Source organism: Coccinella septempunctata, chromosome 3, assembly GCF_907165205.1.
Source record: "Coccinella septempunctata chromosome 3, icCocSept1.1, whole genome shotgun sequence".
In the NCBI taxonomy this organism is placed as follows: Eukaryota; Metazoa; Arthropoda; class Insecta; order Coleoptera; family Coccinellidae; genus Coccinella; species Coccinella septempunctata.
The window spans coordinates 28,662,693-28,686,799 of NC_058191.1; the positions used below are offsets into that span (position 1 = coordinate 28,662,693).

Here is a 24,107-nt window from a genome sequence, read left to right on the forward strand (position 1 = left end):
GTGACAGGAAGCAAATTTCTCTATGATCATATGACGTCATGTGTCAAAATATGGTGGTATGTCAAAATAAGATAACATGACAGATGCAAAGTTTAATGAAAATTGAAAGTTCTGATTCTGAGTTCTGTAATGAGATTCCGTACTGTATAATTTGCTGGGGTGTGGTATTTTATGATTTAATTCAACTAATTGGAATCTTAATTAAGTTACCTAACACCCCAAGAAAATTCGCATCCACTAATAGTTCTTTTAAAATTTTCCAAACGTCATAACTGCTTCAAAGTTTTGTAGGTTATCAACAATTTTATTATTTTAAGAAAAATCTGAAAATCTATTAACAATGAAAGAATGGTTTTTGAGGATTTAAATACAATATGTCACGTTTGGCTGACTACTTTGTTATTGTTGGTTATGATCATGATAAAGAAAGTGAGTATAATGCCTTCTCGAAACAACATAACGACAATTTATTTTTTTCAAGGAAGTGGAATCAGCAGTGGTATTATAATACAAAGATTTCCAGAAAAAGATTGGTCAGATACCCCATTCATTGAGGGTATAGAATGGGTATATCTCCAGTAATTATAAGGGAAGAGTGAAATTGATTATCTTCGTTTTTAGTTTTGTCAACCTCAAGGATGGGCCCTCTCCACCGAAAGGCAGGAACCAAGATTTTTTGTCTCCGTTCTTACAGATATAGACGCAAATAGACATTACTGTGCATGTTTATGTTTCAATGAGACCATATCTATTACACCAAGTAAACCTGCAGATGAGGTGGGGTTTTGATTTTTCCTTCAAGAAAATGTGTTCATTAATGTTTATTTTTAGGAAGAAGATACTTTGGAAAGTGTCGTTCCTCTAGTTCGAACAATTCCAGCAATATCTCACCATAGTATTATGTATGCTCCAAAGTGTTTAGTTTTGGTGTCAAGACTGGATTATATAGAAACTTTTAGAGTGAGTTAATTTGTGAACATTAAGCATGGCTTGATTGACATTTCAATCTTCTGCTAGAGAGTTAGTCGTGAATAAGCTTTTTATACTATTTATAAATGATTTTTTATGAGGAACTTTTTCATTGAAAGACTGATAAATGAATTGAGCTTGGGAGTTGAGAAAACTCCATCTTGAAATACAAAAATCTACTTTGTTTCTTTTAATTTGATCTTCCTCTCTTGCAGAACTGTTTGGGTATTATTTATTCAGTGTACATAGAAAACATTCCAGTATCCCTTGAAACACTGGTTGGTAATATTTTGGGATGTATACAAGTGCCACCGCCTGGGGGTCCTCAGGTTAGGTTCAGCATAGGAGCAGGGGATAGGCAAGCCTTACAACCTCCTCTTAGCCCCTCTTTACCGGTGACTCATACTTCTGTTAATTTATTATTTTCTCAATTAGGTGAGTAGATCAAGGATTGGACTATTATGATAACATTAGTTTTTTTTTCACGGTTCCCCAAAATTACTGTTCTGATGCAATCATAGAAAAGCATAACATAACGATAACAGGCACACATCAAGTTAGCAAAACCTTGAATTGGAAGTGTTTTGCCTTGTTCAAAACAGGTTTATGTTTCTGACAAATAAATAAATAAGTTCAGGTAACTTGAATGAATACATTCAATCTTTGGGTAATGCAGCTCTTGAGATGAGGAGAGATGATAAGAGAAACAGTGTAGCAACTACACAATATACAGGTGTATTTGAAGGTGAGGCTTTTATTCAAAATGAAGTGTTTCATCAAAAATCACCTATACAAAACTTTCAAAATGACAAAGTTGAAAAAAAAAATTGAAAATGATTACTGAAAGTGATCCTAATATGACCCTAGACCGTTTGTTAGCTGAATTATCGCAAAGCTGTGGGAAAAAACTTATCTTATATTTACGTGGTAATGAAAATGGAAACTTAAAGATTGCTGAATTGTTGTCATCATTTTTTAGTAACTTACACGATTATGAAATGGCTCATTTCGATACCAAATGACAGAAAAGACTTAGGACACAAGTGTAAAAATTGAATAATACTTCACAATCTTACCAATAAAATTCGTCTAAATCATTCACGAAATTTTTCACAATGGGCATCACAATCTTCTTGTTCGAACGTTCCAACAATCGTTATAAAAATGAGATGAAATGGGGAACATCATAGCACTTTTTAAACATAACTTAACATAAGCACTTTCAAGAAACTGCCTCGATTTTCTAAATTTTTTTTTCACCCTAAATTGCATGTTTTTGTGATGCCGGAGTAACCTTCCAGAGTCCCATACTTGAAATTCAATGAAATTTTGTCAAACTACTAGGGGTTGTATCTCAGCCATCTTGGATATTTTATATAGACAATTTTTGGTTGAACAACTTAGTTTGATGAGTTCTACCATCTATCGAAAAAAAGCCTCTCCTTTGATAACACCCTCTATAGAATAATATTATTTCCTCTTGGCACATTTCACACGTCCCAAAAATTTTGAATGACAAATTCAAAGTGCAAAAACAGATGTATACACTCAAGAAACAATATATTATGTATACTTCATTCATTTTCATAAAAGCACCCGGTTGACCATGGTAATTTGAGACATTCCTCGCTGTATAGCGTGAAAAAGTGAGGGAATACTATTCAGATACATCAATATAAATATCAAACAAAGATCTAAATGAAACTGGCCACACCTTTTCATTCAGGATGCCCATAAAAAGTTCATTTTATTGAGGAAGAACATTGATCATGTTCTTGAACTTATTTGTCCTTATCAGAGCAACACAACATTCATCTCGATATTGAGGCAAGGAATTGACGGATCGCCAGTTAAAGCTGGCAAGTAATAATGCGCAAGACTTCACTGGGCCTGTACTATCATACACTGATACATGACCCAAGATGGAAATACATGAAGAGTACTATAGGCCTGATGACGTCTGCAAATTTAACCTATGTACGGAGATAGGAAATGATCCATCCTTTGTGGATGCCTTTCATCTACCATTCATACTTATGGTTTCTAGGCAATTTTGTATAGGGCGATTCACCATATCAACTTCCGAACCGATTCGGGATTTCAAGAAGGATTCTAGAATAATTTTCAAAGGAATTGTATTAACTTCAAAATATACCGAGTGCGAGACTGAAGTATGTGGCTGGCTTTAAGACCTTAAAAAAGAGACAATCTGTCGAATTTGCCAGTCCGATTTGTCGATTTCTCAGATCTTAGTTCTTAGGAGCTCATAAACCCACTGTTAAATCGACATAATAATTGTATCTTATGCGGAACAAACTTGTTGAAAGTGATTGGACCTTATCCTGAAACTGAGCACATAAGGGTTGGATCAATTTTTGTTTATCTATTGACGAAATAACACTCAGACTTCCATTTTGATATACGCAATCATTATTCGAATGTTGGCGTCAATATAATTGATGAAAATCTATCGCGCACACTTTTGTATGTGTGAAATAATGTAGTCTATGATATAAATTGATACCGATAATCGATTGTGAAAACTTCTCGATTTCTTACAGGTATAAGAAATGTTTTAGTTCTCTTTTGTGCCATAATGACCGAACACAAAATACTATTCCACTCAAAGAGTTACAGTCGACTGACAGAGGCTTGCAGAGCTCTAACAGCTATCATGTATCCTTTTCGATACACTCATGTATATATTCCCTTACTGCCTTCGCCGTTAGTAGAAGTTCTCTCGACTCCCACCCCTTTTATCATGGGTGTTCATTCTTCCTTGAAGAACGAAGTGGCCGAATTGGTAAGTTGGATAAAGCAAACTATCAAAATTGAGAATTATGCAATGAAAATGAGCTTTCACGAATTTTCCAATTTTTTTACTGAAATACCATATTTCGCCAGTTCTAAGTTGATAACATGGACGAAATTTACTGACAAGTATTTGTCCAATTTCATACACACAGTCCAGCTCAAGGAACCACACAGTATATTACAAATAGATAGTGTTATAGGTGAAAATGTCTTTGTATTTAAAAGTATAGTAGAGCACGGATTATCTTAATGGTTAAATGAAAGAACTTGACTAAATATCATATTAATGACCGAATCATTTTCAAAAATCGCGTTACACTATATATAAGGTGGTGACGTACATAAGTGGGAAAAATTATCATTGTATCATATTTAATTTTCAGATAAAGCTTGTCTAGTGAACTCTCTGTTCTACTTCTTCGGTTCCATTTAAATCTTTACTAATAAATTTTCATCAATAATTTAAATTATTGAAAAAAATCGCTCGAAAATGAAGGTGGTGTGAAATCTCGAAATGTTTTTTCGACTCCACTGATAGTCACAGTGAGAGATTTCCCTCACATATTATATATTTTTTAGAAATCCCTGGCTAAAGATTGGAATATTGATTTAAAAACATGGTTTGCAATAGTGAACATCGAAAGTACCTATACCAGGAAGGAATAATTTTGTTAACTAGTTTTTGTGGCAGTTTTCATCTTGGATTATTTTTGTCGCACAAAATTCCTTCAGGAAGAAATTTTTCTGAAAAATACTGAGTGGTTCTGTAAATATGAATATGGTGAATGTTGTGAACTTTCAACTCTAAAGGCTCTCGTTCTGTGTTTTTCTCAATTTCCTTGTGCAAGCAGAATTCGTTTTTTTCTACAAGACGGATCCCACGGCATTTCAGCATATACATATTTATCTTGCAGATGGATGTCATTGTGGCTGATCTCGACGGTGGATCTATTCTCATACCAGACGGTATATCGTTACCTCTTCTTCCTGAGCCCCTCTTGAGTCAGACGCAGGAAGCGCTAAGCTTGATCCTCCAACCCGAGCTCAGTTGCGCGGACCACGCTTTCCCCCCTCTGGCAATCAGATCTCCACAGGCTGTCATGTTGGACAAGGAAATCCGAGCCGTGTTCATGAGAACTTTTGCTCAATTACTTCAAGGTTACCGAAGCTGCTTGACGATCATCAGGATACACCCTAAACCAGTAATAACGTTTCATAAGGCCGCATTTTTGGGGGAGCGAAACTTGAAAGACTGTGATTTCACGACTAGAGTGCTCGATTGTATGTTTTTTACCACTTTCATCGCAGAAAGGGGGCCACCGTGGCGGCCCTGCGACGTCTGGGATGAATTGTACAATGTTATAGGTGAGTAAATGCCAGAGCCACAAAACCCATTACCTTCAAAGGACGCCTAATTGTACCTAAACGACGATGAAAAAAGATGCATTTTTCCCATATATGTATTCAGTCAGAGAGGGCAAACATACACCTAACTACCCTTTAAGGTTGAGGATATTGACTATTATTCTAACCAGAAAACTGCATATTTCAAAAGGAATATGAATTCAATATCCTCAACTTTTGACGAGCAGCTTATTTCAATTGAAGCATCAATCCCCTCAAACATTTGTGATAAATTTAAACAATTTATATTTTGCCTCCTACCATTTTAGTTATTTTCTTTCTTATAGGTGAACTGATGAAATCTGAATCTCTAGATAGCACATTAATTTTAACACATATACAAGAACTAGCCACCCAGTTATACACAAATGAGAATCCCAACCCTCAGTCTTATGCTCAAAAGATTTTAGTACCGCCAGAGGGCGCTTTTGCTAGAATACATCAACCACCATTGCCGTTGTTGAACGCTGAAATGGTTCGAACCATCATAGAAGAAGGTTTATCGAAGAATAACTTGAAGTCAAGGTAGGTTAAAACAGGATGTTCCACTGATTTTGAGTGGTGATGTTTTTGAGTTTGCCGATTTTGTGAGGTCGGATTCCTTATTAGAAACTTTCATCAGTACAGTTATTATAATTAATTTAAATAAACATTACTTACTTTTTACATCAGGTAATGCTAATAGCGAATTCCATTGACAGAACTGGTATGCACTTTAATGTCACTACAATCATTCCAAGAGATCTAAGACTAGTTTTACCAATGGAATTCGGTATTACAGAAAATTCCATTAGTTAAACTATTTCACATTGAGTGCATATTATAAAAACAGAGCAATAAGTTCATAATGCCCTATAAAATATACAGGGTGTCTGTAAACAAATGCGAAGGACTTAGGGGGATGATTTCTCGATGAAAATCACAAGGGGTTGTTATTTTCAACCCCTAATAATAAAGTTATAAAATCTAAAAAAAATCTGTAACATCTACTTAGTGCTTCATATTATGTATAATTTTATGACCCAGTGTTTTTTAGAACCCGTAAACAAAATTAAAAACAGTCAACGCCTTCCAAACGCTGTATCTTGGAAGGGAGGTCGATTTAAAATAAAAAAATTATAGGAACTACCCCTGCGTATTTTCATCGATGAATCATCTCCCCAAGTCCTTCGCATTTGTTTACAGACACCCTGTATATTTGATGTTCTGTGATCAAGCTTCCAATAGATTCCGTTATAGGCGATTAAAAATATTGTCTACAATACCTGATTTTCATCATTTTTGCATTTTCAATATGAAAGCATTATCATGGTTTTCTCCTTTTCAATCCGAGTTTCTCGTTGATTCTGCAGACTTGAGAACGTTGTGTTTATTGAATACGTTTTTACGATTTTGAGTAGGTCTGTTTTATAGTGGGTCCACATCAATTAACTACAGATGAGGACCCAAGCTTGGAGACTACTCGTTTTCACCCATTTTTATTTTATGTGGAAAAACTATTGAAAATTTTCAATAGCTCTAAGAGAAAAACATTTTCATTACATTTTGCTTTGTTTCATTGACAGCGGAGAGTTTGCATGGTGAGTTAAATGTCGTGTGTGCTTTTGACTGTACAAATTCAAAACAGTGATGCTTTGATGAATATCCTTATGTGTCTATCAATTTTCTTCCTACTTATTGTAAATTTGTTTGAGTGACTATTTATTGAAATGCATTCATGCATTCAAAACGGAACAGTGTCCAGACGTAGAAACCACACGGTAACAACATCGTGTAGATCTGGACATTAAATGCATACCTACAAACTGGGTATGGTACACTCTTTTCACATAGCTGAAATAGTACCACCCACGTTGTGGGTGGTGTTTAAGTCCGGATTCGGCATTTTTAATTAATTTTTTGACAGAGAGATGCAATTCAAGGCAAATAGAAAGACATTTATTAATTACAATAACTGAAGGAAGGTGATAGATTTAAAAAGTATGGAATTATTTTCTTTAGGATTAAAAGAAATTTGTCACACATTGCTCTTCCAGCTAGTATGTTACTTTATGTATATTAGAAAATATTGAATTTCCCTATAGGTTAGCGTCATTGAGGCCAATACAACCTAGAATCGTTCCAATGGGACCATGCATTTCGAATTTAAACGAAAACAAAAATTTGGTTAGCAATTCTGCGAGGAGACTAGAGGTAATAAACGTTATAATGTGGCTTCTAGTATTTTAGCTAACCTTAGAAAAATCGCAGGTTTTGCGCAACTGCATCACCTGCATTTTCGAAAATAAAATATCGGACGCGAGAAAGACGTTTCCTGCCGTTTTGAGGGCCTTACAGTCGAAACAGGCCAGACTTGCACTTTGCAACGAACTAGCTCAGCACGTTTGCGGCACGAAAGCAATGCTGGAACATCAGCAGTTCGATCTGGTGGTGAGATTAATGAATTGCGCCCTTCAAGACGATTCTGCAATGGACGAACATGGTGTTGCTGCAGCTCTACTCCCTTTGGCTACTATATTTGGCAGGAAGTTGTGTACTGGGGTCATACAATTTGCATACACATGCATACAGGTTAGAAATTTCATTTTGTTCCTTCCCTTGATTGAATTAATAATTACTAACCCAAAAATTTAATTAGTTACAGTCACTAATTGCTAATATATGTAGTATGAAAACGGCTTAATATCATCACACTTAATTTTTATCTCATGTTTGTCGGTATGTATCATGAAAATCCATGATTGAATCCCAGAAGAAACGAGAGGTAATGTAGCTACAAGTTCGATGATTGAAAATAACGAAAAAGTCCACAGTTTGTTGTACTGGCGTCATAAAAAATATTGCGTTGTGTTGTCTGAAAGGCTCTGAATAACGTGATCGCCATCTGCTTTTCGGATTGATTTCTTAGGTTTTCATTATTAGCCTCTAACGCGAACATTCTATACGAAATCTTTATAAATTTCATTCGAAAGAAGTCAGATTTTGATTGCTCAAGAGAAGATTCACATTTGCAGCTTGCGAAGTCCGTAATCATAGTCAAGAATCTTCTCAATTGGATTTTGCTCACCATTTAATTTCGCAACAGTCATTAATTAACTGAAAACCACACATCATTTTTCCTATTCTTATGTACAGGAGCATCCAGTTTGGCAGAATCAACAGTTCTGGGAAGCAGCGTTTTACCAGGACGTTCAAAAAGACATAAAAGCTCTCTATTCGAATAGGACGGACAACTTCGGTAGTACCAACCGATATAATGACTATCTCGTGTCGAAACCCACATCCCCTAGGGACAATAAAGAATTCTCTTGGCAAAACCGGCGGTCTATTGTTGCCAAGATGCAAGATGCTACCTCATTGGAAATAGCGGCTGAACAGATGAGAATTTCGAGTACGATAGATGCGGAAAAATCTAAAGAGTTGATCACGCAAGAAGAAAATACGATCTACAGCCAAGCTATTCATTATGCGAATAGAATGGTTTATTTGCTCATTCCACTGGATGTGGCCAGTAAACATCACAAACCTGATTATATGGACGAGGAAAGAACTTCCAATAGTATAACTAACAGGTGAGTTCATTGAAAACTTGAAATTCAATTATACCAGCCCGAATTTGGATTATTTTACACTGCTCAAAAATTTAAGTGGATGTTCGAGAGAAAACTAATTTTTTGCACTTGAATTTTTTCTACTCGATTTGCTCCTGACAAATTAGTGTAAGAATTTACGCAGGACCAAATCGGTTATTTAAATTTTTGATTGATTTTGTTCCAGAGATTGGGAGTGAAAGCTCTAAAAAGTTTCAGAAAGTGCAGAATCCTCCCAGATTGAATTTCAATATCGATATATAACAGTTACTAAAACTAACTTTTTTGGTGAAATGTAATGTTTGACCTGTCAACTTTTCGATTGATAGTGTTGCAGAAAGCGATAGTGTAGACGCAGAATCAGGATTTGAAGATCAGGAAGCAGGTGAGACCGGTGCCAATGTAGTCAGGACAGTATCCAGATTCATCGACAAAGTATGCAACGAGGGTGGTGTCACCAGAGATCACATAAGAAACTTGCATCAAATGATCCCTGGTGTGGTTCACATGCACATAGAAACCTTGGAAGCGGTTCATAGGGAATCGAAGAGGCTACCGCCAATACAGAAACCCAAGATTCTGGCTCCAAATCTGTTGGCTGGCGAAGAATCCATCATGGAGGGGCTCAGGGTGTATCTCCTACCGGATGGCAGGGAAGAGAGCGGTGCTGGGTTGTTGGGCGGCCCGCCTCTTTTACCCGCAGAAGGAGCCATTTTCCTCACCAATTATAGAATTATATTCAAGGGAATACCTTGCGATTCTTTCGGTAAGTCATTTAATCTATTCTGAAATGTTTGAATTGGGACGATAGACAGAAATAACAAGGAAATTTGACCTGGGTTGAACATTCAATCCCACCATTTTCAATGAATTATTTTTCAGCTTGTGAACAAGTGGTCGTAAGATCATTTCCAGTTACGTCATTGACGAAAGAGAAAAAAATCGCCATCCAATATCTGGCCCACTTGGATCAATGGCTACAAGAAGGACTGCAGATCAGATCGTGTACATTTCAGCTGATGAAATTAGCATTCGATGAAGAAGTCACTCCGGAAAATGTCGACATGTTGAGGAAGTTGATACACAAAATAAGGCACCCTCCAGACGTCTTCCACCACTTCGCTTTCGCCGGTCAAGTAGTGATGAACCAAACTCCCCTCCATAAAGGGAAGGAAAAGAACGCCACCCTCCTCGGTATATCGAAGAAGACGTTGTTGAAGACGGCGAGAAAAGCTGGTTTCAAGCAGAAATCCTCGTCGAAGAGACAGAAATACGTGCTGCCCAACATGAGCATCAGCAGTAGCAGCAAGTACATGACCTCGCCCGGTAGAATGAACCTGCCACTTTCGGACGATTTCAGTCACGACGACGACTTGTCCATTGACGACTTCGAGTCTGTGCCGCAATCCAACACTCCGGTGGCTACCGACGCCAAAACGCTGGAACGTCTGGCCGAGAGGACCTACGTGAAAGATTGGAGGAGGTTAGGTTTGACCAATACTAGTTCGCCGACTTCGTCCAAGTCACCGGTGGACGCCTTCAGGTTAACGTCGGTTAATTCTATCTACATGATGTGCAGAAGGTGAGTTTCAAAATGAATCTGCTAATGTTTTTTATTTCAGTAACACAAGGTATGCGGTTTCATTGGAGATCTTACTTTACCTGAGCAAGCAGCTCATTTATATAAATCACTTTTGTGAGCAGGTCACAATTACTAATTTGAAAAGTATTTCAATTTAGTTTTACTATGAACGTCTCCTGGGTTATCCTGAAGCAATCAATCAAGTTTAATCTTTTTCTGTCAATGTGCGTCAGGAATGCACATTTTGATGATTTTCTGTTCGGTTTATATTACGTTTCCAATAAGGTCAAACGTTTCTACTTTATTAAAAATTTTAAGATAAGTTTATTCCGATGACGTCAACAGAATCCTTGGGTTGTTGTGGTACACACAAGTGGCCAGTGGCCAATACATTCAATGATTGTCAAAGTGCGATATTATGACGTTTACCTTCACGGTACACCGCCTCTGGAACTGTTCGTCGAAGACCGAGAAGACAACGTGCTACAAGGCTGTTTTTAAACTTAAGAATACAGCCTCCTAGCACTAGTTTTGCAAAATGGCAAGTCCACAGGTACTTCAATTGACCTAAGCACAGTCAGAAGACGTTTCTATGAAGACAATCTAATATCGAGAAGCTTATTAAGGAGAATTCCACTCTAGAGTGAGCAATCGGTCGGGTACACTGTCGAGATGATTGGCTATAAGTACTCTTTACTAGTTTTGTTGATAATCGACGAGTACGAGTGAGGGCACTCATACGAAGAAATCACTGCTTTCAAGAATTCCATCCTTTTCGAGGAGGAACAATATATTGATTAAGTAGTCCCTCAATTGCTATTGACGAAAATTTCGTTTTTCTGTATAAAAATACACTGCCACATAGATCCCATTAAAAAATACCAGGTCATTCCACATCTAGCATTACCTCCAAGATTCCGTAACCTAAATCTAATCGAGAAAACTTGGGACCAATTACAAATACCCCTTGATGACCACAGCCGAAAACGCTTCAAGAGGTCCGAGATCTTTCGTCGCAACTTTGGCAACATTCAGCAGGAGTTTTTTCAATAACTTTGTAGAAAGCATTCGGATATGTCACCTAAAAAAGAGAGAAAACACAAATTAGTTCAATATCCTCAACTTTTGACGAGTAGTTTATAAATTAGACCTGTCGATAAAACTTATTCAACATCCTTAGCCGATATAATCCACTCAGGATAGTTATGAAATACCTCCATTGGCGAAAGGAATGAACGCAGAGAAGCCATTAGAGAGCTTGTGTGATTGAACGGCAGGTGTCGCATCGATTTATACAGTACAACAGTGGCAACAATTGGGAAATTTTGCAATAACATGGCGGCTTAGAAGCACAGATTACAATGCTGTAATGTGTCCCTTAGCTGCATATTTATCTTTGAATCCAATTTTTCAATTATTTGATTTTTGGATGATTTTGCAGCAAAGGAGAGACCTTTATAGAATCCGAAATCGAACTATTCCCTATAAAAAATTTGAGGCTCCATTAAAGATTTCTAAAATAATACCAAATAATACCCCATCGTATCTGGATCAACCAAGGACTATGAAGGCAGTGCAAATTTTGCATTTTAAAATATATAGGTATAGACTCATACTTATTGGATTGAAATTTAACTCATAGCAATCTTCAATTACCAATTGAAAATGATCAAACACTGATGATAACTACGAAAAGTTGATCCGAAAACTTGAGGACAAAAATCCTCTAAAAAACACCTAAAAAAGCACATACATCTTGAGAATATTCTGTAAACAAATCCGTCTAGTATTGATGAGGGATTGGGTCAATTGGTTGGTAAGTTTACGTCACGTGACCTAATCTGCCATGTTATTGCAAAAACAGAGCTAAGCAAGCAGAAACGAGACCACAATTGTCGCCACTGTCTTGTTAGTGTCACTGTATACAGTACTACCGGGTGCTGGCTGCTTCCTCTGCTTCATTTGGTCACAATCTTTAGTTGAGTTATCGGAAGAGCTTAAATAAGAGCGAAACCGTTATAGCCCTACTGCCGTTCGATTACCTACGTCACGTTCTCTTTGGTTAATTTTCAACCTAGGTCTTTGCTAGTCTAATCCACTTATTCCAATTCCTTTTTTAGTATTTGAATGCAACTAACATTATTTTCGAATTTATTACGTGTAGCAAACTTATGCCCTATATATTTCACACGATGAAAATTTCATCATTTTCTTTCATCTTGACTGTTCCAGCTATCCGGCTCTCTTAGTTGTCCCCGCCCACGTAACCGACGAATCCATTCGGAGATTCTGCCGCTGCTACAGGCAAGGCAGAATACCGGTTGCAACGTGGCGCCATCCAAAAACCAAGGCTCTGTTGATACGAGGCTCGGGCCATCACAATAAGAGCGTTATGGGAATGCTGAAAAGTCACCCGAACCCTAATGCCTCCTCCGAAACTTCCTCATTCGAACAGGAGAAGTATTTCTCAGCTTTGGTGTCGGCAACGCCAGTTTACGCTTTGAGACATTCCGGTTGGGGTATGTCTGACAGTTCCCTGAGCATAAACTCATTACTTCTGGCAGCAGACGACAAGTTGGGAATGGCCCTCACCCCGGAAGCTGGGAGAAGGTCGAATCCTTTCAATAAAGCTATGGGAACATTAGGGTGAGTACACAATAAATCTTAATCCATCTGAATGTGCTATTCTGATAGCGAAACATGTGTAGTGGTAACAAATTCATCGTTAATCTGGCAATATTTCTTTCAAATATTTGCAATTTAGAGTCTTCCCGAGATCGTCAGGAGGTAAAGGACCCAGAAACTTTGGCCGCTGGGGTTCCTTGAAGGACAGGAGGCAGAACTCCCAAGCATCTCTGGCGAATATCCAACAGAATCGAAACACGATAAGGCATTCCGCTGAAGGAGATGGGGCGATGGAAGGCGTCCACACACTTCAGAAATCGGCTCTTTACATTCTTGGCGAAAAGGCGCACATGAGGGGCATGAAATTCGACAACGCCCCCAAGACTGACTTCATTCCCGTGGAATATTACGACGTTAGGCACACAAAGCAGGCCTTCAAGAAGTTGATGAGGGCGTGCATACCCAGTGCGCCCTGTTCGCAAAACCCAGAGCCGGAACAAAGTTTTTATAAGTGAGTTGAACGTTATTTTATCAATTGTATTGGAAAACGTGATGTTGAGAGCAACACAGATTCTGAATTGAAAATTATAATATTATACAGGTACGGAAAATACATAAATTGCGTAATATAAGCAATAAGACATAGAGCACAAATAAGGTACCGTAGATTCAGGTGACTTGGGACGATTGTTGAATTCAACTTGTCATATTTTCGAAACGGTGACCTATTTTTATCTGAAAAAGAGGTTCGAATATGCTTAATGACTTAGACTATTGATTAGGATATATACCAGGCTTCAGAATTCGAATATAAATTTTGGAAAAAATAAAATATAGTCCCAAGTCACCCGCCAATTTGGAAGGCTTGGGACACAAGTTAAAATCTATTGATTTCTCAACTCTCAAATGGAATAGGTGACTTGGGACGGTGTATAGTTTTGAAAAATTAGAATTTGTGATTATATAGTTGAAATGCGGTAAGGAAATTAAATGATAAACCCCTATTACAGCGAAAGTAAATATATTGCTCAACTCAAATGTAAAAAACTAAACAAAACAAGGGAACTTTGATTTCTTTCATTCTTTGGTGATTTTTTTGTGGAAATAACGTAAATAATAATATCCTGCGAAAAATCGGCATATTTCCTGCTGCCAATGCGCCGCTTGTATCTATTCGGCATTGTCCCAAGTCATCCTACGAAACAACAAAATAAATGAATGAGATCCGTTTTGCCGTTTGATTTGTAAACAATCTTGTTTCATGACATATCTGATATCCCAATATCATTTCCAGAAAAAAAAAATTGCACATGCACGAAGTGAAACACATAACACATGTACAGGACACTAGAAAGTATAAGGGCCATAAAAAACGCCCTTTTACTCTCCTGAATTCGTTAATTTTTCCTGTCAATTCAAACGCTCTGGTCACGGCAAACTCAACAGGAATTAATTGTTAAACTAACCGAAAAGACGCTGCACAATCTTATAAGTTTGTCCCTTCACTCATAAATGGTAAGAAACAAAGAAATCTGCAAGGGGGGTAATTCTCCCAAGTTACAGGACAGTCCCAAGTCACCCGAACCTACCGGTAGATCGAAAAAGCAAGCGAGTTGGCCAGCAGGGAGCTGCTCGTCGCCTGTTTTTACAAGGATCTTACCTTGTTGAACTGGCTGATTTGTGCTCTCTTTCTTATGCGTTGAAAGTCGTATCTTCCACAGATCATTTTCCGAACCTGAATACGTTTTTGCCGAATGATATGAAATGAAAACCACGGTGGTGTAGACAAGTATACACAATAAAAATTTTCAGATTGATCGAGAGTTCCGAATGGCTCCTTCAAATCCAGAATATAATGCAGCTATCAGGAGCGGTGGTGGACCTTCTTGACGTTCAAGGATCATCGGTGTCCATTTGCCTAGAAGACGGCTGGGATATAACCGCACAAGTGTCGTCGGTAGCGCAGCTGTGTCTCGACCCCTACTATCGTACAATCGAGGGTTTCCGGGTGTTGATAGAGAAAGAATGGATCGCATTCGGGCACAGGTTCAGCCACAGGAGCAACCTGATATCGAACTCTCAGACCAGCGGGTTCGCGCCCACTTTCCTCCAGTTTCTGGACGTTATCCACCAGATCCAAACGCAGTTTCCTATGGCGTTCGAGTTCAACGACTATTACCTTCGGTTTCTGGCTTATCATTCGGTGTCTTGTAGGTTTAGGACGTTCTTGTTCGATTGCGAGTTGGAAAGGGTCGAGTGCGGAGTGGCGGCCGTGGAGGATAAGAGGGGATCGTTGACGTCGCATCATAAGAGCGTGGACACCGGTTCGGACGAGGAAAGCATCTATCCCGGCGGCAGACTCGGAACCACCGTGCAGGGGTCCAATCTTGGACAGAGCATTTTTGATTACATCGAGAAGCAGCACAATAGGTCGCCTTTGTTCTTCAATTTCATGTATATACCGGATTTGGAGAATCCTGTAAGTAGAATTCATTATATATATATTCAATTTTTTTTTTTTTTGTAGAAAGTTACCACGCACTACATACAGGGCTAGAAAAAATATTGAAAACATGGTATTAAAGCATTAATCCATAAGCAAAAGAGCGCTTAATAACCCTTCAACCAGTCCAAAATATCACAGAATTATGCTGTGGATTATTAATTATTATTCCACTAGACTGATGTTGGATGGTGTTGCGTACAAGGGGTTGAAGAAAAATATTCAATTTTATTATATACTAGGTTAAACCCAAGGCTTAGCTGGCGTAATTTTTCATTATAAAACGCTTGTACAGATATAATTAGAATAATCCGAGAAATATAATGAGCAACAGAATCTACAAAAATGATCAACATAAAAAAAATTATAAGCATGTAAAGAAAACTGGATGCAAATTCCTATCATAGAAAGAATTTCGCAACCTTTCTGAAAAAAAGATTGTACTTATTATTACTTGCCTAAATTCGTATTTCTTCAACCTGTCATATCTCGCCAAATATTCTTTAGAAAACTATGCTGTAAAGAGCATTTTTCATCAGGAATAAATGCCGCACAGTCCGCAGATAAGGGTAACATCCATTTATTATTATTTATTACGCGTAATTCATTCCATGCCAGTCAAAAGCCCTTTTCAACTGGAAGATTATTATTTTGGATTGAATTGAAAATTTTAAAATTGGTTAACGTGGATAATCTTCCAAAGTTAGATATACAGGGCGTATTTGAAGGTGAGGCTTTTTTTTCAACAGAAGGTAGAACTGGTCAAAATGAAGGGTTTCACCAAAAATCAACTATACAAAACTTTCAAAATGACAAAGTTGAAAAAAAAATTATTACTGAATTAGATCCTAATACGACCCTACACCGTTTGTTAGCTGAATTATCGCAAAGCAGTGGAAACAAACTTATCTCCTGGTTCGACCATGTGGTTTCGTTTAGGATATTGGCTCGTTCGATATTTACGTGGTAATGAAAATGCAAACTGGCCGAATTGTTCTCATTATTTTTTAGTAACTTACACGATTTTATGAAATGGCTCATTTCGATTCCAATTGACAGAAGAGACTTAGGACACAAGTGTAAAAATAGAATAATACTTCAAAATCTCACCAATAAAATTCGTCTAAATTATTCAAGAAATTTTTCACAATGGGCATCACAATCTTCTTGTTCAAACATTCCAACAATCGTCGTAAAAATGGGATGAGATGGGGAAACATCTTAGCACGTTTTCAACATAACTAACATAAGCACTTTCAAGAAACTGCGTCGATTTTCTACATTTATTTTCACCCTAAATTGCACGATTCAACAATTATGACTCTCTCAAAAGTGAACTGATGCATCTAATTCGATGAACTTGGTACTGAAGCAAGTCCAGCCATATGTTTATGTTTTGTTTCGTTTTTGCGATGCCGGAGTCACCTTCCACAGTACTTGAAATTCAATGAAATTTTGTCGAACTGAAATGTATCTCATCCATCTTGGATATTTTATATAGACAATTTATGGTTAAACGACTTATTTTGATGAGTTCTACCTTCTATAAAAAAAGCCTCACTTTTTTTTGTATGCCATCGGGTAATTTTAATAGGACTTCTGAAGCTCCATAATCGGAATTCAATCAACGTGTTTCAGCTTCTCAATTTTAACTTATTTTTTGAGAAACAATTTTTTTTCTCAAGAGACTTTTTCTGATATCCACAAAATTAAAAAATAAAATTATGGTGGGATTTCATTTTTCGTGAGATTTCCAACGAGTCTACATGGTATATGTTTCCATTTGAAAAACAGGTGAAGAAGCGGCCAAAGGGTTGAAGAAAAACCCTTAATTTTAGCGAAAAGGAGTGTATTTAAAAATCGATTGACGGTATTCGGCGTTTTCATTTTGAGTTATTGGTTATTGGTTGAAGAAATGTTAATTTTATTCGTATGCATTGATGTTAACATACGCTTCTTATGTGGAAAAATCTCCAGGTTACATTCTCTACGATCCAAGAACAATACTGTTCGGAAATATGGTGTGTGAAATATTTCTTCCAACCCCGCATTCTGTAATTATAAATTTTTTCAGGTGCTTCGGCCCCAATCCCATCTGCCCTGTCTGAATATTTGGGAATATTATCTAAACGAAGATTTACATCACGGTCCCAACTACGATCCGGAAATTGTCCAAATGGATTCGCAGCAAGAAGAAGAAGCCGAAGCTGCCGATGGAAATTCTGATAAGTCGTCAAGAAAAGTTGTCACTTTAGGGTGAGTTTTTTTAGGAGGACTATGAAAATTATTGACAGGTTAAGGAGGGGGATACTGTCGGTGTGTTCAATGAATTTGCTCTAGAACGCCATCATGAACGAAAATAATGAGGTGAGTATCGCGTAGTCGTGAAATAGTAGCAAACATCATGATGGAGTTGGGATATGAGAGTAGGTTTTCTATTGTAGATGTAGAGGTAATTAGACCCCATTTGCTTCCTCAATACTTTCCCCTTATCTTATTTTTCTTCCTTTCGCTGAATAATGTGGATGTCCCTCATTATCTTAACTCTTTTTCAGGTACGATTGTATTGATCAATGTGTACCCGATGCATTTAGTCATTTGTTTGAGGAGACTCATCGTCTTGAAACAGAACTTGGACATTTACCGCAGAAGTGGAAAGTTCTCTGGGACAAGCTAGAAGTGAATACATCAGAATCATTATCAGTTAGTATTTTTCATTTTTTCGGCATGGAAATAATTTTTTAAGTCCCCTGATAAAAATAAACGGGAGAAATGTTTTAAATATTTAACCTTTCACTTTCAGAGACATGCCTCTTTCAGTACAGACTTGGTGAGATCTCATGGTAGATTAGTGCACAAAAGGTCTACTTTAGAAATTCTTATGAGAGGTAAAATGGCTGGTGCGGCGGAAACGTCGTTAGTATACTCCCATCCGCACAGATTCGACAAATATAATTATACCACTCCTACATACTGTGATTATTGTAGTAACTTGCTGTGGGGACCAGTAAAGGTAATGTATAGAAGCAGGATCAATACTAAAAGTTGGTTTGTTTTCATTATTGTTACCCACACACGTCAGGGAGCTCATAAAACAAATAAATTCTTATAAACTGGTTCGATTGGTTAGTGACGTGAAGTTAGAAACTTTTGCGCGCTGTTCAAATTGTTAACTACAGCGGTTACCCATCCAGATACCGACTTCGCTGAATTTCAAATATTTGACAAAAGGATTACGCTCTCTTTGCTAGGAACAAGCGCTCAAATATACAAATAACTTTATAACTATAAGAATAGCCGTTTTCCCTACAGATTACTCATTTACCACTTGTTTTCGTCCAGGACTCGTGGAATATCTGAAAAAAAGTTCATTGCTTGTGAAGATTACAAAAAATAGCATATCTAGTGACAACCATTGAATGTTTGCTAGTTGAAAATTGTTTTATATGAATCCCGTGATTTTTGTTGATAACGCCCTTTTATCTAGAGCTTCTTCATTCTAGACGGGAATGAGATGCATGGATTGCGGTTATAGCTGTCATGAGAAATGTATGGAAGGCGTACCGAAGAATTGTACAAAGTACAAAGCGGTGGATAGCGGAACGCCTCAAAGCTTGAACGTTAGTTCGGGTGACAACAATTCAGTCAGTTCAGGTAAGAGAATTTCTATTTAAGAAAAAGAGATACAAATATATTTCAACAGCTGATTCTTGGGGTCAAAAGAAACACTTTTTTTTTACCATTTTTTCCGATTCGGCTTAGGTAAAAGGATATAGCCATTTTAAGTTTTCATTGATTCGATTATGAAACCCGTGAATATGGCAGAAAAATGTGAAAGAGACAAGCTTACATGCAGCCTGTAGTTGTCTTTTTGTAGACTTTTGATTGGTCCACACTCACGCCACAGACTTGCAGGATTGTATAGAGAAGTGACAGACTACACACTTTCATGCGGGTATTATGCTCAGTCCTTTCTTTATTTCTATGGCTATGCTACCCCTGGAAACATGACATCCAAGTAGACCATTTAACCTTGGAAATAAGCTACTACAAAAACAATCATAAGCTTACTTTTTCATTCCATTTGGGGATCGGAATAATATTCATAATACAATAAATGAGTTACCGCAATTTCAATGGCAATAAGTATTGAATATTCTTATCTTGATTTATATTTTATTTTCGATGATAATAGAGAATTCAGCTTGAAACCCATATTACCATATATCATCTTCTGAAGTTACCGCAAACGATGGCTTTCTTCAACCGCAATATAATCCCCATTCAACAAACACTCTCAAGTTCGAATACAGTACAATCGCGTTAATATGAACACGCGGTCATATGAACCACTCCGTAATATGAACACAAAATTTTTTGTATGGACTACCTTGTAATATGAACAAAGTAGAATCTCACTAGTATGAACTTGTTGTAACTTGTCGATTTTATTCCAAGGAATGAATTTGTTTTCACGGTTTATCGTTAGTTTAATTGAGATACTTACCCTGAAAAACATACATGAAAAAGCGGTTTTATCGAAATTTTTCGCGAAGAAGACTCAGTCTCAAATAACATCATTTTTCTCCACAAAAGATAAGTCATTATAATTAACTTTAATTTTTTATTTTTTGAATATCTGATGGTTTTTCTTTTTCAGTAGACTTTTTATGTATAATTATCATCGATATTTTTGTACTCAGTAAGAAAAAAACCTAGCGAACCTGTAAAAAATTATTTTTCTTGACATTCAAAAATATGAACAGTTCCTGTAACAAGCCGGAATTTTTTGTGTTCATATTAACGCGATTGTACTGTTGTATTTTGTATATACATAGATGTGTAGTGGCAATTTTTCCACTGTTGGAACGCTAAAAAAACAGTTGCAGTTGATACCAAATAATAGCTGTATTCGGGTTCGGCTTTCGGACAGTCCGAGAATGGTTCTAGAACTGCGCAGAGGATTTAATACTAGGGCGCAACAGTTTTGCGCAGTCCTAGAACAATTCTCGGACTGTCAGAAAGCCGAACCCGAATACAGCCATTAATTAACAGTGAATTGATTTTTTTAATGTGAAAATTGCGCTCTCACGCAATCTCTCTCCACTACACCCATTGTTGTATAGTTGACGCATACTTATATATCTTATTATATTGAATCGGTGCGGTATAATAAAAAAAAACTCAGTTGGTTTCTAACACCACGAAAATGTATTTCCCCTGATCCAACAGGCAGTGCCCGACAGACATCTAGTCAACAATATTATGAACAATTTTCATCCAACGTTGCCGAGAATCGCACCCATGAAGGTTACCTGTATAAGCGTGGGGCACTCCTGAAGGGCTGGAAGCAGAGATGGTTTGTTTTAGACTCCATAAAACATCAGCTTAGGTATTACGATGCAATGGAAGATTCTCACTGCAAAGGATACATTGGTAAGTGCCCTGTTTTCACAATTTTATAATCCTGTGATGGGGTGGTAGTTCATCCACAATACTTATCAAACTCTCTCTCTCTCTTTTCTGAAGTCCAACTTGTAAAAATTAGATTGAATAAAATAAATTCGTTCATGAAAAGAGGAACATACACTGCTTAACAATTAATAGGGATCACGTATAAATTTCTCTTTATTCGTCGCTTTTGTTAAGTTATCTAAAACATCTGTTATAAATTTGTTCTTTTGGGAAAAACTCAGTCATAAAAACATCTTCCAATTTAAAAATGGGATATTTTGAATTGTTTTTATCGTATTCTTTTTTTATGCCATATTGTCTTCTTCGCGTCCTTGCATGAAATTGGAATAGTAAGTTTGTGGCTTGAGGACAGGGCAAATGAAATCTACCTTTTTTTTAAGTAAACTTAAAGATCCTACGCCGGACTCGTTGAAATCAAATTTAGTATACTTAATAAAATGTAAGGATTGCAGTGGTGCATACGTCGGTATGACGAAACAATATTTAAAAAAAAGAATATACCAACACAATTATGATTGTAAAGAAATTAACAAAAATAAAAATGAAAAAACAGACTTAGCGACGCACCATTTCGACAACAATCATGACTTCGATTTCGAAAACGTTAAAATTTTAGACCGAGAAAACAATTACTTCAAACGTTGCATCAGTGAGATGATTCAAATCTCAATAAATGATACCATAAATTTGAGAAGTGATGTTGAATCCCTCAGTATTGTGTACAGCAATTTATTGACGAAAATTTAGTGATTAGAAACTAATTAATTCATCCAACCGGTACATTCCACCTTCGATCCTACACATGTCGAAATTGATAAATAACATCATTACAAATTTGAACCTTTCCATGTTATCTCATTGTTTTAATTCTGATTTCACGAGTGATAGGTGTTTTTAGCTTACCTACATAAACATAAGAATTTGACGAAAAATGACCTATGGTTTTCTTGAACGCATTGATTGGCCTCATTTATCCGTTTGAAAAGGTAAATCTAATTTTAACAGTGTTTTCCGTCCTGAGAGACCTGGCTGCTTCTAAAAGTAACATCTTTTTGTTGTGATAATGTTCTTATTGTTCGTAAACCTGTTTATGTCAAAGTTATTGTTTATATTCTTACAAATATATTTCCAGCCTTGAAAAAGATCCGAACTAAGGATCGAAACGTCGGCACTTCAAAAAGGATAGATTTCATTTGCCCTCTCCTCAAGCCACAAACTTACTATTCCAATTCTTTTTTGACTTAATCAAGCACTTGCCTATGAAATCGATTAATTGTAGTAGGCTACAGAGGGTGGCATAAAAACAATCTGTATTTGTTGCTAAACCTGAACGCTTAAAGCGGGGATTTCACGACCCGTCGGTCCTAAAATCCGATGATGAAATCTGTGGACCTGGTTACTATATGGCGATGCGACCAGGTTGGGAGATCGGGAGAAATTTCCAACCGATTTAGTGAGGAATTCCTCACTGGTCCCCCTTAAGGGACAGTGGATGGGACGTGGAATGCTTCTCCAGACGAATCGCCCTGTCTGTAGTAGATATCACGACATGATGATTGAACCAATAATAATTTCGCTTGCGACAGCTATTGGTGAAAATCTCATCTGGATATTTGGACCAATTTGATTCTGAATTTCATAAACTATCTCATAGAGCGTACCTCTCGAAGAGAAGAATGCTTGAGACGAGCTCATGGGGGATCAGTCAAGTAGTAGCTGTACCGAGACTTCCAATTTTCTTTTCATTTAGTTTTTTTTCTATGAATTTCTTCATTCTTTTCTTTACGAAAAAAATAAGAATATCAACTAAACATACTCTGGTGTCTTCTTGAAGAGAATATTCTTGAAGTAAATTTATGAAAGGTCAGTAATTCCTATCAATTGTTAAGAACTTCATTTAGAAATCAATGACTCAACCTAATCATAAAATTATAAGAGGTTAATTGGCGGGTTTTTTCAAGATTTGGCAGAAGTGATGTCGGTAACACCTGCAGCTGCAGCCCCAGGGCCGCCTAAGAAAACAGATGATAAATCATTCTTCGACGTGAGTAATATACCATTCGTTGTCTATTATTTGTTATGTGTTGTGTTTTTTCTATACAGCTCCGGACTAGTCGCCGAACGTACAATTTTTGTGCCCCAGATGCCACTTATGCTCAAGAGTGGATCGAAAAACTACAGGCTTGTCTCCAATGAATGGAAATACTCTCTATCCAAAGTTTAGTTAAGTTGAAAAATCTCCCTCTTTCTGATAGGTTGACAATGAAATGTTTATTGAACAAGATATTCATATTTTTTTAAATATTTGTTTCGTGATACAGAACGCTCCATCATACTCAATGAATCATATCGGGTTTATAAATTTACATTAATTATTTGATGCAAGATCTATTACGTTGTACTTTTCCGCTGTATGATTCTTTTAGTCCTAAAGTTTTATCTTAATGAAACCTTAAGATTTAAGGAATAATATTTCATATCATCCATGGGAAATATTAAGTCTAAACTTCTCAGTGGTAATTCAAGATTATTTTAACAAATACACCAGTATTTCATTGTTAAAAGAAAAAGTTAATATAATTTTATTTCAGAAATTTATATATTAGTTATCTTAATATTATTGCTGATGAGAAATTAACTCGAATATCGGTATCTCCTCAATACCTTGTTTTTTCGTGTCGAATGAAGTATACAGCTCAAGAATAAAGTAATATACAACATTCGTATGCAATATTGTTCTTTTCAAAGTTTGAACTTGATTTTTAACAGGAATAATCGTAAATTTTTTATCGAATAATGAAAATTATTTGTATTCGAGTATTTTTCTTCGCCATTGTTTCCGAATATGTTGCACATTCCGTGACTTTAAGAAATCGTGAGTACATAATAATATTCATCCTGATATTTTGGAGATCACTTACCTGCTTTTGTGATTTCGATGTTCTGTTTATGTGATACATATAGCAATGTAAAACTGTTGTTGTAAATATATAAAAAAAATCAATGATTTACCTTTGAACCTTATTTTCTTCAAATAAGTGCAGAGTGAAAGTTTCGGAGATCTGCCTTCATTAATATAATTACAGTGATGGTCGCTTATAACGAACTTCAAGGGGCCGTCAAAATCGTTTCACAATTAAGGATA

At 36.7% G+C, this 24,107-nt stretch overlaps 1 protein-coding gene across 2 annotated transcripts; it reads left to right on the top strand.

Annotated features, from left to right (window-relative positions):
• Positions 1–80: 80 nt before the first annotated feature.
• LOC123309009 (myotubularin-related protein 13) lies at positions 81–23,973 on the top strand. Of its 2 annotated transcripts, XM_044891849.1 has the most exons (24): positions 81–429; positions 482–567; positions 622–777; positions 832–960; positions 1,185–1,404; positions 3,531–3,772; positions 4,698–5,148; positions 5,475–5,712; positions 6,753–6,767; positions 7,272–7,380; positions 7,438–7,758; positions 8,323–8,759; positions 9,107–9,543; positions 9,660–10,359; positions 12,592–13,005; positions 13,124–13,495; positions 14,797–15,463; positions 17,562–17,743; positions 18,043–18,190; positions 18,291–18,500; positions 18,991–19,141; positions 20,720–20,923; positions 22,924–23,006; positions 23,066–23,973. In XM_044891849.1, the coding sequence occupies exons 1-24, from the start codon at positions 375–377 to the stop codon at positions 23,156–23,158; spliced, it is 6,120 nt and encodes a 2,039-aa protein (XP_044747784.1). In that variant the 5' UTR covers positions 81–374; the 3' UTR covers positions 23,159–23,973. The 2 variants fall into 2 exon arrangements, with proteins under 2 accessions (XP_044747784.1, XP_044747785.1); XM_044891850.1 differs by lacking the exon at positions 6,753–6,767.
• Positions 23,974–24,107: the final 134 nt, after the last annotated feature.

Coding starts and splice junctions, on each gene's coding strand:
- LOC123309009 (XM_044891849.1), top strand. CDS start 375: ATGTCACGTTTGGCTGACTACTTTGTTATTGTTGGTTATGATCATGAT. Junction 10,360..12,591: donor ATCTACATGATGTGCAGAAG/GTGAGTTTCAAA, acceptor TGACTGTTCCAG/CTATCCGGCTCTCTTAGTTG. Junction 13,496..14,796: donor CCGGAACAAAGTTTTTATAA/GTGAGTTGAACG, acceptor AAAAATTTTCAG/ATTGATCGAGAGTTCCGAAT.